At 41.5% G+C, this 20,605-nt stretch overlaps 1 protein-coding gene across 2 annotated transcripts in view; it reads right to left on the bottom strand.

Annotated features, from left to right (window-relative positions):
* The window catches only part of LOC110507254 (nectin-1-like), a 453,892-nt gene that overhangs the window by 7,454 nt on the left and 425,833 nt on the right, over positions 1–20,605 (bottom strand). The window contains exon 9 of one of the 2 annotated variants that reach the window (XM_090224052.1): positions 15,332–15,515. The exons of the other annotated variant lie outside the window; for it this stretch is intronic. Within the exon in view, the coding sequence (XP_090080178.1) occupies positions 15,375–15,515 (141 nt within the window). The 3' untranslated portion in view covers positions 15,332–15,374. The remainder of the gene's footprint in view (positions 1–15,331; positions 15,516–20,605) is intronic. 2 annotated transcript variants of the gene reach the window in all.

The raw sequence follows: 20,605 nt of genomic DNA, 5'->3' as shown, positions 1-20,605 counted from the left end.
GTAACAAGAACATTTCCCAAGACATAGACATATCTGATATGGGCAGAAAGCGTAAATTCATGTTAATCTAACTACACTGTCCAATTTACAGTAGCTATTACAGTGAAAGAATACGATGCTATTGTTTGAGGAGAGTGCACAGTTATGAACTTGAAAATGTATCAATAAACCAATTAGGCACATTTGAGCAGACTTGATACAACATTTTGAACAGAAATTCAATGGTTCATTGGATCAGTCTAAAACTTTGCACATACACTGCTGCCATCTATTGGCCAAAATCTAAATTGTGCCTAAACAGGAATAATACATTGTGGCCTAACATGTTTTTTTCTTTGTATTACCAGATCTAATTATTTTTATTCTTTCACATTTCCACAAACTTCAAAGTGTTTCCTTACAAATGGTATCAAGAATGTGTATACCCTTGCTTCAAGTACTAAGCTACAGGATGTTACATTTCGTGTCAATTTAGGCAAAAAAATTAAAATAAAGTGTCAGATCCTTTAGTAATATGACTGGTTTTGGGAAGAGCAACCAAGAGGGTCTGACAGAATTCATTAGACGTCTACAACAACAGCTGTGATTTAGAGGTTTGACAGAATTCATAAGACATCTACACCAACAGCTGTGATTTGGGGGTCTAACAGAATTCATAAGACATCTACACCAACAGCTGTGATTTGGGGGTCTGACAGAATTCATTAGACATCTACACCAACAGCTGTACCTTGGGGGTTTGGGGTCTGACAGAATTCATTAGACGTCTACACCAACAGCTGTGATTTGGCGGATTGTGTTCTCACAGAATTCATTAGACGTCTACACAAACAGCTGTGATTTGGGGGTCTGACAGAATTCATTAGAAGTCCACACGAACAGCTGTGATTTGGGGGTCTGACAGAATTCATTAGAAGTCTACACAAACAGCTGAGATTTGGGGGTCTGACAGAATTCATAGGACGTCTTCACCAACAGCTGTGATTTAGGGGATTGTGGTCTCAAAGAATTTATTAGACATCTACACCAGCAGCTGTTATTTGGGGGTCTGACAGAATTCATTAGAAGTCCACACGAACAGCTGTGATTTGGGAGTCTGACAGAATTCATTAGACATCTACACCAACAGCTGTGATTTGGGGGTTTAGGGTCTGACAAAATTCATATACCCCAACAGATGTTCCTTGTGATGACGGACGTACAGTATCTTATTATGTTATGAATGTAATGAAATGTCCAGAGTGAGTCTAGTCATGAACGTAATGAAATGTCCTGAGGAGAGTCTAGTTTGCTGCCCTGACAATTCTCCCTCACATCGTCTCGAGAGAGAGAAGAGAGGAGAAGAAAAGAAGAGAAGAAAGAGAAGAGTTAGAGACTTTCTGTTCAGTTTAACAACAGGTGAATACACAAAGAGAATCCATCCAGACTCTTTTTTTTTTAGGTCACCACCCATTCAAACGCTTGTTTATGGGAGATTCAAAGGAATACCTCCCAGATTGCAGTTCCTATGGATTCCACTAGAGGTCAAGAGTCTCTAGAAAGGGTTTCAGGCTTGTTTTTTGAAAAATGACTTAGTAAATGTAGTTTTTCAAGGAGGCTCTAATTTTGGACTGTAGTCTTGTGGCGCCCGTGGATGAGGGCGCGCACTTCGTTATTTATCTCCGGTATTGAACACACTATTCTTTGTGTTAAATTGTATCATTTATTTACATATTAGGGTACCTGAGGATTGATTGGAAACGTTGTTTGACTTGTTTGGACGAAGTTTATTGGTAACTTTTGGGATTCCTTTGTATGCACGTGGAACGGGTGGATTACTGAATCAAACTTAGATAGAAAGAAGGACTTTATCGAACAAAAAAAACATTTGTTGTGTAGCTGCGACCCTTGGGATTGCAAACAGAGGAAGATCTTCTAAAGTAAGTGATTTATTTTATCGATATTTCTGACTTTTGTGACGCCTCTGCTAGTTTGGAAAATGTTGTTAAAGCTTTTGTGTGTGGGGTGCTGTCCTCAGATAATCGCAGGGTATGCTTTTGCCGTAAAGCTTTTTTTAAATGTTCATGAATGTTTAATATTTTGATTTTTGTAATTTTTTTGTAGTGCCCCACCTATCCGAAACGGTCTCTCATGAGGACCGGCACAGGAAAGGAAGACCCAGAGTTACCTCTGCTGCAGAGTATAAGTTCATTAGAGTTAACTGCACCTCAGATTGCAGCCCAAATAAATGCTTCACATAATTTAAGTAACCGACACACCTCAACATCAACTGTTCAGAGGAGACCTCGTGGATCATGCCTTCATGGTCGAATTGCTGCAAAGAAACCACTACTAAAGGACACCAATAATTAGAAGAGACTTGCTTGGGCCAAGAAACACGAGCAATGAACATTAGACTGGTGGTAATCTGTCCTTTGGTCTGATGAGTCCAAATTTGAGATTTTTGGTTCCACCGCCATTTCGCAGAGCAGGTGAACGGATGATCTCCTCATGTGTAGTTCCCACCATGAAGCATGGAGTAGGAGGTGCTGATGGTGATGGTGATTTATTTAGAATTCAAGACAAATTTAACCAGCATGGCTACAACAGCATTCTGCAGTGATATGCCATCATATCTGGTTTGGGCTTAGTGGGACTATCATTTGTTTTTCAACAGGACAATGACCCAACACACCTCCAGGCTGTGTAAGGGCTATTTGATCATGAAGGAGAGTGATGGAGTGCTGCATCAGATGACCTGGCCTCCACATTCACCCGACCTCAACCCAATTCAGATGGTTTGGGATGAGTTGGACCACAGAGTGAAGGAAAAGCAGACAAGAAGTGCTCAACATATGTGGGAACTCCTTCAAGACGGTTGGAAAAGCATTCCAGGTGAAGCTGGTTGGTAGAATGCCAAGAGTGTGCAAAGCTGTCGTCAAGGCAAACTTTTTTAACAAATCAAAAACTGAAAAATTGGCCGTGCAAAATTATTCAGCCCCTTTACTTTCAGTGCAGCAAACTTTCTCCAGAAGTTCAGTGAGGATCTCTGAATTATCCAATGTTGACCTAAATGACTAATGATGATAAATACAATCCACCTGTGTGTAATCAAGTCTCCGTATAAATGCACCTGCACTGTGATAGTTTCAGAGGTCCGTTAAAAGCGCAGAGAGCATCATGAAGAACAAGGAACACACCAGGCAGGTCCGAGATACTGTTGTGAAGAAGTTTAAAGCCGGATTTGGATACAAAAAGATTTCCCAAACTTTAAACATCCCAAGGAGCACTGTGCAAGCGATAATATTGAAATGGAAGGAGTATCAGACCACTGCAAATCTACCAAGACCTGGCCGTCCCTCTAAACTTTCAGCTCATACAAGGAGAAGACTGATCAGAGATGCAGCCAAGAGGCCCATTCTCACTCTGGATGAACTGCAGAGATCTACAGCTGAGGTGGGAGACTCTGTCCATAGGACAACAATCAGTCGTATATTGCACAAATCTGGCCTTTATGGAAGAGTGGCAAGAAGAAAGCCATTTCTTAAAGATATCCATAAAAAGTGTCGTTTAAAGTTTGCTACAAGCCACCTGGGAGACACACCAAACATGTGGAAGAAGGTGCTCTGGTCAGATGAAACCAAAATTGAACTTTTTGGCAACAATGCAAAACGTTATGTTTGGCGTAAAAGCAACACAGCTGAACACACCATCCCCACTGTCAAACATGGTGGTGGCAGCATCATGGTTTGGGCCTGCTTTTCTTCAGCAGGGACAGGGAAGATGGTTAAAATTAATGGGAAGATGGATGGAGTCAAATACAGGACCATTCTGGAAGAAAACATGATGGAGTCTGCAAAAGACCTGAGACTGGGACGGAGATTTGTCTTCCAACAAGACAATGATCCAAAACATAAAGCAAAATCTACAATGGAATGGTTCAAAAATAAACATATCCAGGTTTTAGAATGGCCAAGTCAAAGTCCAGACCTGAATCCAATCGAGAATCTGTGGAAAGAACTGAAAACTGCTGTTCACAAATGCTCTCCATCCAACCTCACTGAGCTCGAGCTGTTTTGCAAGGAGGAATGGGAAAACATTTCAGTCTCTCGATGTGCAAAACTGATAGAGACATTACCCCAAGCGACTTACAGCTGTAATCGCAGCAAAAGGTGGCGCTACAAAGTATTAACTCAAGGGGGCCGAATACTTTCGCAAGGCACTGTATATATATATATAATTTTTAAAAAATGTTGGGACTCAGTCTGGGTCACAACTTACGGTTGAGAGTAGAAATAGCAAAATACACCAGGTGTAATTTTAGAAATTCAATTAGCCATGTCACAAATGTGTAGAACTGCAGGAAATGATCAAACACTATTCCCTATAGACAAGCACCTTTCCCTATAGACAAGCACCTTTCCCTATAGACAAGCACCTTTCCCTATAGTCACACACTATTCCCTATAGTCACACACTATTCCCTATAGTCACACAATATTCCCTATAGTCACACACTATTCCCTATAGTCACACACTATTCCCTATAGTCACACACTATTCCCTATAGTCACACACTATTCCCTATAGTCACACACTATTCCCTATAGTCACACACTATTCCCTATAGTCACACACTATTCCCTATAGTCACACACTATTCCCTATAGTCACACACTATTCCCTATAGACACACACTATTCCCTATAGACACACACTATTCCCTATAGTCACACACTATTCCCTATAGTCACACACTATTCCCTATAGTCACACACTATTCCCTATAGTCACACACTATTCCCTATAGTCACACACTATTCCCTATAGTCACACACTATTCCCTATAGTCACACACTATTCCCTATAGTCACACACTATTCCCTATAGTCACACACTATTCCCTATAGTCACACACTATTCCCTATAGTCACACACTATTCCCTATAGTCACACACTATTCCCTATAGTCACACACTATTCCCTATAGACACACACTATTCCCTATAGACACACACTATTCCCTATAGTCACACACTATTCCCTATAGTCACACACTATTCCCTATAGTCACACACTATTCCCTATAGTCACACACTATTCCCTATAGTCACACACTATTCCCTATAGTCACACACTATTCCCTATAGTCACACACTATTCCCTATAGTCACACACTATTCCCTATAGTCACACACTATTCCCTATAGTCACACACTATTCCCTATAGTCACACACTATTCCCTATAGACACACACTATTCCCTATAGACACACACTATTCCCTATAGACAAGCACCTTTCCCTATAGTCACACACTATTCCCTATAGTCACACACTATTCCCTATAGTCACACACTATTCCCTATAGACACACACTATTCCCTATAGACACACACTATTCCCTATAGACAAGCACCTTTCCCTATAGTCACACACTATTCCCTATAGTCACACACTATTCCTATAGTCACAAACTATTCCCTATAGTCACACACTATTCCCTATAGACACACACTATTCCCTATAGACACACACTATTCCCTATAGACACACACTATACCCTATAGACACACACTATTCCCTATAGACACACACTATTCCCTATAGACACACTCTATTCCCTATAGTCACACACTATTCCCTATAGACACACTCTATTCCCTATAGACACACACTATTCCCTATAGACACACACTATTCCCTATAGACACACACTATTCCCTATAGACACACACTATTCCCTATAGACACACACTATTCTCTATAGTCACACACTATTCCCTATAGACACACTCTATTCCCTATAGACACACACTATTCCCTATAGACACACACTATTCCCTATAGACACACACTATTCTCTATAGTCACACACTATTCACTATAGACACACACTATTCTCTATAGTCACACACTATTCCCTATAGACACACACTATTCCCTATAGACACACTCTATTCCCTATAGACACACTCTATTCCCTATAGACACACACTATTCCCTATAGACACACTCTATTCCCTATAGACACACTCTATTCCCTATAGACACACTCTATTCCCTATAGACACACACTATTCCCTATAGACACACACTATTCCCTATAGACAAGCACCTTTCCCTATAGACACACACTATTCCCTATAGACACACACTATTCCCTATAGACAAGCACCTTTCCCTATAGACAAGCACCTTTCCCTATAGTCACAAACTATTCCCTATAGACAAGCACCTTTCCCTATAGTCACAAACTATTTCCTATAGACAAGCACCTTTCCCTATAGTCACACACTATTCCCTATAGACAAGCACTATTCCCTATAGTCACACACTATTCCCTATAGACACACACTATTCCCTATAGTCACACACTATTCCCTATAGACAAGCACTATTCCCTATAGTCACACACTATTCCCTATAGACACACACTATTCCCTATAGTCACACACTATTCCCTATAGTCACACACTATTCCCTATAGTCACACACTATTCCCTATAGACAAGCACCTTTCCCTATAGACACACACTATTCCCTATAGACAAGCACCTTTCCCTATAGTCACACACTATTCTCTATAGTCACACAATATTCCCTATAGTCACACACTATTCCCTATAGTCACACACTATTCCCTACAGTCACACACTATTCCCTATAGACAAACACTATTCCCTATAGTCACACTCTATTCCCTATAGACACACTCTATTCCCTATAGACACACTCTATTCCATATAGACAAGCACCTTTCCCTATAGACACACACTATTCCCTATAGACACACTCTATTCACTATAGACAAGCACCTTTCCCTATAGACAAGCACCTTTCCCTATAGACAAGCACCTTTCCCTATAGACACACACTATTCCCTATAGACACACTCTATTCACTATAGACAAGCACCTTTCCCTATAGACAAGCACCTTTCCCTATAGACAAGCACCTTTCCCTATAGACATACTCTATTCCCTATAGACAAGCACCTTTCCCTATAGACAAGCACCTTTCCCTATAGACAAGCACCTTTCCCTATAGACAAGCACCTTTCCCTATAGACACACACTATTCCCCATAGACAAGTACCTGTCCCTATAGTCACACTCTATTCCCTATAGACACACTCTATTCACTATAGACATACTCTATTCCCTATAGACACACTCTATTCCCTATAGACACACTCTATTCCCTATAGACACACTCTATTCCCTATAGACAAGCACCTTTCACCAATAGACACACACTATTCCCTATAGACACACACTATTCCCTATAGACACACACTATTCCCTATAGACAAGCACCTTTCCCTATAGTCACACACTATTCCCTATAGACAAGCACATTTCCCTATAGTCACACACTATTCCCTATAGACAAGCACATTTCCCTATAGTCACACACTATTCCCTATAGTCACACACTATTCCCTATAGTCACACACTATTCCCTATAGTCACACACTATTCCCTATAGACAAGCACCTGTCCCTATAGACACAATCTATTCCCTATAGACACACTCTATTCCCTATAGACACACTCTATTCACTATAGACAAGCACCTTTCCCTATAGACAAGCACCTTTCCCTATAGACAAGCACCTTTCCCTATAGACACACACTATTCCCTATAGACACACACTATTCCCTATAGACACACACTATTCCCTATAGACAAGCACCTTTCCCTATAGACAAGAACCTTTCCCTATAGACATACTCTATTCCCTATAGACAAGCACCTTTCCCTATAGACAAGCACCTTTCCCTATAGACACACACTATTCCCCATAGACAAGTACCTGTCCCTATAGTCACACTCTATTCCCTATAGACACACTCTATTCACTATAGACATACTCTATTCCCTATAGACACACTCTATTCCCTATAGACAAGCACATTTCACCAATAGACACACACTATTCCCTATAGTCAAACACTATTCCCTATAGACACACACTATTCCCTATAGACAAGCACCTTTCCCTATAGTCACACACTATTCCCTATAGTCACACACTATTCCCTATAGTCACACACTATTCCCTATAGTCACACACTATTCCCTATAGTCACACACTATTCCCTATAGTCACACACTATTCCCTATAGACACACACTATTCCCTATAGACACACACTATTCCCTATAGTCACACACTATTCCCTATAGTCACACACTATTCCCTATAGTCACACACTATTCCCTATAGTCACACACTATTCCCTATAGTCACACACTATTCCCTATAGTCACACACTATTCCCTATAGTCACACACTATTCCCTATAGTCACACACTATTCCCTATAGTCACACACTATTCCCTATAGACACACACTATTCCCTATAGTGGCACACAATTCCCTATAGACACACACTATTCCCTATAGACAAGCACCTTTCCATATAGACACACACTATTCCCTATAGATACACAATATTCCCTATAGTCAAACACTATTCCCTATAGACACACACTATTCCCTATAGATACACAATATTCCCTATAGACACACACTATTCCCTATAGACACACACTATTCCCTATAGACAAGCACCTTTCCCTATAGACACACACTATTCCCTATAGACACAAACTATTCCCTATAGACACACACTATTCCCTATAGACAAGCACCTTTCCCTATAGACACACACTATTCCCTATAGTCACACACTATTCTCTATAGTCAAACATTATTCCCTATAGAGACACACACTATTCCCTATAGACAAGCACCTTTCCCTATAGTCACACACTATTCCCTATAGTCACACACTATTCCCTATAGATAAGCACCTTTCCCTACAGACACACACTATTCCCGATAGTCACACACTATTCCCTATAGTCTCACTCTATTCCCTATTGACACACACTATTCCCTATAGACACACTATTCCCTATAGACAAGCACCTTTCCCTATAGACACACACTATTCCCCATAGACAAGCACCTTTCCCTATAGTCACACTCTATTCCCTATAGACATACTCTATTCCCTATAGACAAGCAGCTTTCCCTATAGACTAACACTATTCCCTATAGACACACACTATTCCCTGTAGACACACTCTATTCCCTATAGACACACTATTCCCTATAGACACACTCTATTCCCTATAGACACACTCTATTCCCTATAGACACACTATTCCCTATAGACACACACTATACCCTATAGACACACTCTATTCCCTATAGACACACACTATTCCCTATAGACACTCTATTCCCTATAGACACACACTATTCCCTATAGACACACTCTATTCCCTATAGACACACACTATTCCCTATAGACAAGTACCTTTCCCTATAGTCACACTCTATTCGCTATAGACATACTCTATTCCCTATAGACACACACTATTCCCTATAGTCACACACTATTCCCTATAGTCACACATTATTCCCCATAGACAAGCACCTTTCCCTATAGTCACACTCTATTCCCTATAGACATACTCTATTCCCTATAGACACACACTATTCCCCATAGACAAGCACCTTTCCCTATAGACACACACTATTCCCTATAGACAAGCCCTTTCCCTATAGACACACACTATTCCCTATAGTGGCACACAATTCCCTATAGACAAGCACCTTTCCCTATAGTCACACACTATTCCCTATAGACAAGCACCTTTCCCTATAGTCACACACTAGTCCCTATAGACAAGCACCTTTCCCTATAGTCACACACTATTCCCAATAGTCACACACTATTCCCTATAGACACACACTATTCCCTATAGACACACACTATTCCCTATAGTCACACACTATTCCCTATAGTCACACACTATTCCCTATAGTCACACACTATTCCCTATAGACACACACTATTCCCTATAGACAAGCACCTGTCCCTATAGACACACACTATTCCCTATAGACACACACAATTCCCTATAGACAAGCACCTTTCCCTATAGTCACACACTATTCCCTATAGACAAACACCTTTCCCTATAGTCACACACTATTCCCAATAGTCACACACTATTCCCTATAGACACACACTATTCCCTATAGACACACACTATTCCCTATAGTCACACACTATTCCCTATAGTCACACACTATTCCCTATAGTCACACACTATTCCCTATAGACACACACTATTCCCTATAGACAAGCACCTGTCCCTATAGACACACACTATTCCCTATAGACACACACTATTCCCTATAGTCACACACTATTCTCTATAGACACACACTATTCCCTATAGACACACACTATTCCCTATAGACACACACTATTCCCTATAGTCACACACTATTCCCTATAGTCACACACTATTCCCTATAGACACACACTATTCCCTATAGACACACACTATTCCCTATAGTCACACACTATTCCCTATAGTCACACACTATTCCCTATAGTCACACACTATTCCCTATAGACACACACTATTCCCTATAGACAAGCACCTGTCCCTATAGTCACACACTATTCCCTATAGACACACACTATTCCCTATAGACAAGCACCTGTCCCTATAGACACACACTATTCCCTATAGACACACTCTATTCCCTATAGACACACACTATTCCCTATAGTCACACTCTATTCCCTATAGACACACACTATTCCCTATAGTCACACTCTATTCCCTATAGTCACACTCTATTCCCTATAGTCACACACTATTCCCTATAGTCACACACTATTCCCTATAGACACACACTATTCCCTATAGTCACACTCTATTCCCTATAGACACACACTATTCCCTATAGTCACACTCTATTCCCTATAGTCACACTCTATTCCCTATAGACACACACTATTCCCTATAGTCACACTCTATTCCCTATAGTCACACACTAGTCCCTATAGACAAGCACTATTCCCTATAGTGGCACACTATTCCCTATAGTCACACGGAAGGACACACAGGCAAGGATATTGCTGCCAGTAAGATGCACCTAAATCAACCATTTATCGGATCATCAAGAACTTCAAGGAGTGCGGTTCAATTGTTGTGAAGAAGGCTTCAGGGCGCCCAAGACAGTCCAGCAAGCGCCAGGACCGTCTCCTAAAGTTGATTCAGGTGCGGGATCGGGGTACCACCAGTACAGAGCTTGCTCAGGAATGGCAGCAGGCAGGTGTGAGTGCATCTGCACGCACAGTGAGGTGAAGACTTTTGGAGGATGGCCTGGTGTCAAGAAGGGCAGCAAAGAAGCCACTTCTCTCCAGGGAAAACATCAGGGACAGACTGATATTCTGCAAAACCTACAGGGATTGGACTGCTGAGGACTGGGGTAAAGTCATTTTCTCTGATGAATCCCCTTTCCTATTGTTTGTGGCATCCGGACAAAAAGCTTACCCGGAGAAGACAAGGTGAGAGCTACCATCAATCCTGTGTCATGCCAACAGTAAAGCATCCTGAGACCATTCATGTGTGGGGTTGCTTCTCAGCCAAGGGAGTGGGCTCATTCACAATTTTTCCTAAGAACATAGCCATGAACAAAGAATGGTACAAACACATCCTCCGAGAGCAACTTCTCCCAACCATCCAGGAACAGTTTGGTGATGAACAATGCCTTTTCCAGCATGATGGAGCACCTTGCCATAAGGCAAAAGTGATAACTAAGTGGCTCGGGGAACAAAACATAGATATTTTGGGTCCATGGCCAGGAAACTCCCCAGACCTTAAACCCATTGGGGATTCTGACAAACTCCAAGCATTGATTATGCAAGATTGGGCTGCCATCAGTGGCCCAGAAGTTAATTGACAGCATGCCAGGGCGGATTGCAAAGGTCTTGAAAAAGAGGGGTCAACTTCTTGCTCTATGAGTCTTCACATAACGACAGAACCCATTTACACCTGAATGTCTCCTCGAAAATGGTCTCTTGTTCTGGATGACAAGCCTCCTATGATGCCAATAAGATGTTAGGTAAGAAAAGCATCACATCTTCACACTGACACAAGCTCTCTCTTTCATTAAGCTGTGCATTCAATCTCTTTCAATAAGCTATACATTCAATCTATTTCATTAAGCTGTGCATTCAATCTCTTTCAATAAGCTGTGCATTCAATCTCTTTCATTAAGCTGTGCATTCAATCTCTTTCATTAAGCTGAACATTCAATCTCAACATTACGCTGTACATTAAGCTGTACATTCAATGAAACTGGGGGATGCATCACTAATATCTTCCATTAATCAACATATATTTCATGAATTAACATATCGTCCATGAATAAACTCTTTATGAAATACATTTCCTTTTAAAGTGAAACTCTTACAATGTAATTGACTTTGCATGTCACATATATTGACTTGATTCCTCTTTAAGAACAACAGACAGACAGACAGTTGACTTGATTCCTCTTTAAGAACAACAGACAGACGGGGCAGTTGACTTGATTCCTCTTTAAGAACAACAGACAGACAGGGCAGTTGACTTGATTCCTCTAAGAACAACAGACAGACAGACAGTTGACTTGATTCCTCTTTAAGAACAACAGACAGACAGACAGTTGACTTGATTGCTCTTTAAGAACAACAGACAGACGGGGCAGTTGACTTGATTCCTCTGCATCATTATGAACAACAGACAGACAGACAGTTGACTTGATTCCTCTTTAAGAACAACAGACAGACAGGGCAGTTGACTTGATTCCTCTAAGAACAACAGACAGACAGACAGTTGACTTGATTCCTCTTTAAGAACAACAGACAGACAGATAGTTGACTTGATTGCTCTTTAAGAACAACAGACAGACGGGGCAGTTGACTTGATTCCTCTGCATCATTATGAACAACAGACAGACAGACAGTTAACTTGATTCCTCTTTAAGAACAACAGACAGACTGGGCAGTTGACTTGATTCCTCTAAGAACAACAGACAGAGAGGGCAGTTAACTTGATTCCTCTTTAAGAACAACAGACAGACAGGGCAGTTGACTTGATTCCTCTTTAAGAACAACAGACAGACAGACAGTTAACTTGATTCCTCTTTAAGAACAACAGACAGACTGGGCAGTTGACTTGATTCCTCTAAGAACAACAGACAGAGAGGGCAGTTAACTTGATTCCTCTTTAAGAACAACAGACAGACAGACAGTTGACTTGATTCCTCTTTAAGAACAACAGACAGACTGGGCAGTTGACTTGATTCTTCTAAGAACAACAGACAGAGAGGGCAGTTGACTTGATTCCTCTTTAAGAACAACAGACAGACAGACAGTTGACTTGATTCCTCTTTAAGAACAACAGACAGTCGGGGCAGTTGACTTGATTCCTCTTTAAGAACAACAGACAGACTGGGCAGTTGACTTGATTCCTCTAAGAACAACAGACAGAGATGGCAGTTGACTTGATTCCTCTTTAAGAACAACAGACAGACAGACAGTTGACTTGATTCCTCTTTAAGAACAACAGACAGACGGGGCAGTTGACTTGATTCCTCTGCATCATTATGAACAACAGACAGACAGACAGTTAACTTGACTCCTCTAAGAACAACAGACAGACAGGGCAGTTGACTTGATTCCTCTTTAAGAACAACAGACAGACAGGGCAGTTGACTTGATTCCTCTTTACGAACAACAGACAGACTGGGCAGTTGACTTGATTCCTCTAAGAACAACAGACAGACAGACAGTTGACTTGATTCCTCTTTAAGAACAACAGACAGACAGACAGTTGACTTGATTCCTCTTTAAGAACAACAGACAGACTGGGCAGTTGACTTGATTCCTCTTTAAGAACAACAGACAGACAGGGCAGTTGACTTGATTCCTCTTTAAGAACAACAGACAGACGGGGCAGTTGACTTGATTCCTCTTTAAGAACAACAGACAGACGGGGCAGTTGACTTGATTCCTCTTTAAGAACAACAGACAGACGGGGCAGTTGACTTGATTCCTCTTTAAGAACAACAGACAGACGGGGCAGTTGACTTGATTCCTCTTTAAGAACAAGAAGGAAAGGCTTATTCATAAAGACCCTGTTCATGTGGTTGTCTCTCCCTAGGACCAACACTGTGTTCATGTGGTTGTCTCTCCCTGGGACCAACACTGTGTTCATGTGGTTGTCTCTCCCTGGGACCAACACTGTGTTCATGTGGTTGTCTCTCCCTGGGACCAACACTGTGTTCATGTGGTTGTCTCTCCCTGGGACCAACACTGTGTTCATGTGGTTGTCTCTCCCTGGGACCAACACTGTGTTCATGTGGTTGTCTCTCCCTGGGACCAACACTGTGTTCATGTGGTTGTCTCTCCCTGGGACCAACACTGTGTTCATGTGGTTGTCTCTCCCTGGGACCAACACTGTGTTCATGTGGTTGTCTCTCCCTAGGACAAACACTGTGTTCATGTGGTTGTCTCTCCCTGGGACCAACACTGTGTTTATGTGGTTGTCTCTCCCTTTGTTGAGACAACATGAAGGAAATTACACTTACTTGTGTTACTTATACCTGGACCATGTCCATAGACATTGTTTGCTTCTCAAATGGCACCCTATATAGTGCACTACTTTTGACAAAGGCTAATAGTGTGAAAGATAAGGCAGTGCTCTCGGCAAAAGTAGTGCACTATATAGGAATAGGGTGCAATTTAGGACACAGACATGTTATTCTGTACTTCCATCCCTGAATGGGAGTGTAGGTGGCCATGCATGAGTTGGGAGGTCCTTTGAGAAGGAACACAGGGCTGCTTGTTTTAACAGTGAATCTGGCTCGTTCCAGTCACTGCCCTGTTTAACAGTGAATCTGTCTCGTTCCAGTCACTGCCCTGTTTAACAGTGAATCTGTCTCGTTCCAGTCACTGCCCTGTTTAACAGTGAATCTGTCTCGTTCCAGTCACTGCCCTGTTTAACAGTGAATCTGTCTCGTTCCAGTCACTGCCCTGTTTAACAGTGAATCTGTCTCGTTCCAGTCACTGCCCTGTTTAACAGTGAATCTGTCTCGTTCCAGTCACTGCCCTGTTTAACGGTGATAGTCTTTACACAAGTGGGTAAATTAACTATTTCAGGGGGAGAAGGGATGGTCTTCACACTAGCGGGAGAATTAAATCTTTCAGGGGAGAAGAGAGAGGAATTGTGGATGAAACAATAGCAGATTAAAAGACAAGGGCAAGAGAAGCAAGGGGGAGAGGAGAGGAGGCTGAAGAGGGAGAGGTGAGGAAAGTGTGGGAGGTAGTTGGAGATGGAGGGATGGGAGAGAAGAGTGTGGGAGACAGTTGGAGATGAGAGACGGGAGAGGAGAGGAGAGTGTGGGAGGCAGTGGGAGATGAAGGCATGGGAGAGGAGAGGAGAGATGAGAGAGGAGGGGAGAGGAGAGTGCACCAGTCTGTGTACCTTGAAGCCAGAGTCGGAGGGAAAAGGCCTATAATGGCATGCGTTAGTGTGAGCTAGGCTGGATGGTTGCATACTCGACAAGGTCCCCGGCAGAGTGCATAGAGCTCCGTGTGCTGGGGGAGTAGGCCAGAGACGCAGTATCCAGCTCTGCATACTGGACATCGCAGTCCCTGTGGCCAGAGTTCTAGAGACAAGAGAGGCAAGAGGAGTTTGATGAGAGAGAGTGATAGAGAGAGAGAGACAGTGAGTGCCTTCAGAAAGTCTTCATACCCCTTGACTGATTCTACATTTTGTTGTTTTACAGTCTGAATTCAACATTGACTGAAGTTATTTTTTCCCACCCATCTACACACAATACCCCATAAAGATAAAGTGAAAACATGTTTTTGCAAATTTATTGAAAATGAAATAAAGAAATATCTAATTGTATAAGTATTCACACCCCTGAGTCAAAACTTTGTAGGAGCAGCTTTGGCAGTGATTACAGCTGTGAGTCTTACTGGGTAAGTCTCCAAGAGCTTTCCACACCTAGATTGTGCAACATTTCCCCATTATTCTTTTCAAACTTCTTCAAGCTCTGTCAAATTGGTTGTTGATCATTGCTAGACAACCATTTGAAATTCTTGCCAAAGATTGTCAAGCAGATTTAAGTCCAAACTATAACGCGGCCTAACTCGGTCTTCTTGGTAAGCAACTCCAGTGTAGATTTGGCCTTGTGTTTTAGTTTATTGTCCTGCTGAAAGGGGAATTCATCTCCCAGTGTCTGCGGAAAACAGACTGAACCAGGCTTTCCTCTAGGATTTTGCCTGTGCTTAGCTCCATTCCATTTCTTTTGTGTCCTGAAAAACTCCCCAGTTCTTAACAATTGCAAGCATACCCATAACATGATGCAGCCACCACCATGCTTGAAAATTGGTACTCAGTAATGTGTTGTATTGGATTTGCCCAAACATAACACTTTGTATTCAGGACAAAGAGTTAATTTCTTTGACACATTTTTTGCAGTATTACTTAAATGCCATGTTACAAACAGGATGCATGTTTTGGAATATTTTTATGCTGTACCAGCTTCCTTTTTTTCACTCTGTCAATTAGTTTAGTATTGTGGAGTAACTATAATGTTGTTGATCCATCCTCAGTTCTCTCCTCTCACAGCCATTAAACTCTATAACTGTTCTAAAGTCACCATTGGCCTAATGGTGGAATCCCTAAGCAGTTTCCTTCCTCTCCGGCAACTGAGTTAGGAAGGACACCTGTATCTTTGTAGTGACTGGGTGTATTGATACAACAACCAAAGTGTAATTAATCACCATGCTCAAACGGATATTCAATTTCTGCATTTTTTTTTACCCATCTACCAATAGGTGCCCTTCTTTGCTAGGCATTGGAAAACCTCCCTGTTTTTTTGTGTTTGAAATTGACTGCTCGACTGAGGGACCTTTGTGGGGTACAGAGATGAGGAAGGAATTCAAAAATCATGTTATTATTGTCCATGCAACCTATTAAGCAAATGTTTACTCCTGAACTTATTTAGGTTTGCCATAACAAAGGGGTTGAATAATTATTGACTCAAGACATTTTACACATTTAAAAATATTTAATTCCACTTTGACATTATGGGGTATTGTGTGTAGGGCAGTGCCCCATTTTTAATTCAGGCTGTAACACAACAAAATGTGAAACAAGTCAAGGGGTGTGAATACTTTCTGAAGGCGCTTTATGTGTGAGACACGGAAAGAGCAAGAAAGGAGAGGGAGGGGAGGGAGGGGGAGGAGTAAACAACAAATGTCACTATTAGTTTTGTGTGAGAGTGTGGGAGGCAGTTGAAGAAGGATGGAAGAATTAAAGAAAGATGGAAATAGCAAGAGAAACAGAGAAAGAGGACTGCAGATCGATTGAGGATGTTGTGTGGAAATATTTTAAAAAGGGTCTTATGATAATGAAAGAGGGTCGTACGATAATGAGAGAGGGTCCTATGATAATGAGAGAGGGTCCTATAATAATGAGAGAGGGGCCTATGATCATGAGAGAGAGTCTTATGATAATGAGATAGGTCCTATGATAATGAGAGAGGGTCATACGATAATGAGAGAGGGTTAGGGTTCGAGTCCTATGATAATGAGAGAGGGTCTACGATAACGAGAGAGGGTCTACGATAACGAGAGAGGGTCGTTCGATATTGAGAGAGGGTCCTACGATAATGAGAGAGGGTCATACGATAATGAGAGAGGGTCATACGATAATGAGAGAGGGTCTTATGATAATGAGAGAGGGTCATACGATAATGAGAGAGGGTCATACGATAATGAGAGAGGGTCTAACGATAATGAGAGAGGGTTAGGGTTTGGGTCCTATGATAATGAGATAGGGTCCTATGATAATGAGACAGGGTCCTATGATAATGAGACAGGGTCCTGTGATAATGAGACAGGGTCCTGTGATAATGAGAGAGGGTTAGGGTTCAGGTCCTATGATAATGAGACAGGGTCCTATGATAATGAGACAGGGTCCTATGATAATGAGAGAGGGTCCTATGATAATGAGAGACGGTCCTATGATAATTGGGCGAGACCGAGTCAAGACTGAGATGGGGAGAATGGGTCTGAGACAGAGTCAAGACCGAGGTCAGAAAAATGTGAGTCCAGTTCAAGACCATTATTATAATTTGTCATATTACCTCCATAATAAGTCCAAAATGTCCAGTATTTACTGTAAACATTCAGAATAGTGAAAAAAAGCATAATGAGGGCAAATAGAGCCACTCTATAAATTATTACTAACCCAAACACAGTGGGGAACAATGGGCCTTCTACGCCTTCAGAGAAGGGCTAAGGATTTATTAAATCATTATTATAATAGTAATAATATTTATATTATTATGTTCAATGATGTATGATTTAATCTCTTCAGTTTAAATGATCAAAATCTAGCTATCTAAGTCAGCCATTGGCTAGGCAATCAGAAGAAGGGCATCTGCCATCCAACTGTATTAGGGAACATTTTGGAGTGACAGTGGAATCAACCTCACATTTTTACATAATGAGTGGGACCGTCTTTAATGAAAACTTCTCCTTTTTTATGACATTTTTTTTTTACTTTAGTTTATTTGGTAAATATTTTCTTAACTCTTCTTGAACTGCACTGTTGGTTAAGGGCTTGTTAATAAGCATTTCATGTAAGGTTTTATTTCATTTTATTTGTTATCAAAGAGGATTGATCTCTTTGTGTTTTAATGCAGCACACTTGCTGTTAGCCATCTCTATGTGTAATTTAATGCAGCACACTTGCTGTTGTTAGCCATCTCTATGTGTAATTTAATGCAGCATACTTGCTGTTGTTAGCAATCTCTTTGTGTAATTTAATGCAGCATGCTTGCTGTTGTTAGCCATGTCTATGTGTAATTTAATGCAACACGCTTGCTGTTGTTAGCCATCTCTTTGTGTTTTAATGCAGCGCGCTTGCTGTCGTTAGCCATCTCTTTGTGTTTTAATGCAGCACGCTTGCTGTCATTAGCCATCTCTTTGTGTTTTAATGCAGCGCGCTTGCTGTCGTTAGCCATCTCTTTGTGTTTTAATGCAGCACGCTTGCTGTTGTTAGCCATCTCTTTGTGTTTTAATGCAGCGCGCTTGCTGTCGTTAGCCATCTCTTTGTGTTTTAATGCAGCGCGCTTGCTGTCGTTAGCCATCTCTTTGTGTTTTAATGCAGCACGCTTGCTGTCATTAGCCATCTCTTTGTGTTTTAATGCAGCGCGCTTGCTGTCGTTAGCCATCTCTTTGTGTTTTAATGCAGCACGCTTGCTGTCATTAGCCATCTCTTTGTGTTTTAATGCAGCGCGCTTGCTGTCGTTAGCCATCTCTTTGTGTTTTAATGCAGCACGCTTGCTGTCATTAGCCATCTCTTTGTGTTTTAATGCAGCACGCTTGCTGTCATTAGCCATCTCTGTGTAATTTATTGCAGCACGCTTGCTGTCGTTAGCCATCTCTTAGTCTAATTTAATGCAGCACGCTTGCTGTTGTTAGCCATCTCTGTGTAATTTAATGCAGCACGCTTGCTGTCATTAGCCACCCCTGTTAATTTAATGCAGCACGCTTGCTGTCATTAGCCACCCCTGTTAATTTAATGCAGCACGCTTGCTGTCATTAGCCACCCCTGTTAATTTAATGCAGCGCGCTTGCTGTCGTTAGCCACCCCTGTTAATTTAATGCAGCACGCTTGCTGTCATTAGCCATCTCTGTGTAATTTAATGCAGCACGCTTGCTGTCATTAGCCACCCCTGTTAATTTAATGCAGCACGCTTGCTGTCATTAGCCATCTCTGTGTAATTTATTGCAGCACGCTTGCTGTCGTTAGCCATCTCTTTGTGTTATTTAATGCAGCACGCTTGCTGTCATTAGCCATCTCTGTGTAATTTAATGCAGCACGCTTGCTGTCATTAGCCACCCCTGTTAATTTAATGCAGCACGCTTGCTGTCATTAGCCACCCCTGTTAATTTAATGCAGCACGCTTGCTGTCATTAGCCACCCCTGTTAATTTAATGCAGCGCGCTTGCTGTCGTTAGCCACCCCTGTTAATTTAATGCAGCACGCTTGCTGTCATTAGCCATCTCTGTGTAATTTATTGCAGCACGCTTGCTGTCGTTAGCCATCTCTTTGTGTTATTTAATGCAGCACGCTTGCTGTCATTAGCCATCTCTGTGTAATTTAATGCAGCACGCTTGCTGTCATTAGCCACCCCTGTTAATTTAATGCAGCACGCTTGCTGTCATTAGCCACCCCTGTTAATTTAATGCAGCACGCTTGCTGTCATTAGCCACCCCTGTTAATTTAATGCAGCGCGCTTGCTGTCGTTAGCCACCCCTGTTAATTTAATGCAGCACGCTTGCTGTCATTAGCCATCTCTGTGTAATTTATTGCAGCACGCTTGCTGTCGTTAGCCATCTCTTAGTGTAATTTAATGCAGCACGCTTGCTGCTGTTAGCCATCTCTGTGTAATTTAATGCTGCGCGCTTGCTGTTGTTAGCCATCTCTTTGTGTTTTAATGCAGCACGCTTGCTGTCATTAGCCATCTCTGTGTAATTTAATGCAGCACGCTTAATGTTATTATTATTATTATTATTTTGAAAATAACTTGTGTGAGAATGTGTGAGAATGTTTTTTGCATTTAAAGTGGAAATGACAGCTTTTTATCAACATGAAATCTTATCAATATCAGTTCATATACAACACCAGGAAGAATATGACACTTAAAAAAAAATCGGACATTTTCATTGATTC

The sequence above is a fragment of the Oncorhynchus mykiss genome, chromosome 27 (genome assembly GCF_057628025.1).
Source record: "Oncorhynchus mykiss isolate SJ-2025 chromosome 27, ASM5762802v1, whole genome shotgun sequence".
In the NCBI taxonomy this organism is placed as follows: Eukaryota; Metazoa; Chordata; class Actinopteri; order Salmoniformes; family Salmonidae; genus Oncorhynchus; species Oncorhynchus mykiss.
This window is presented reverse-complemented; position numbering and strand designations above follow the sequence as displayed.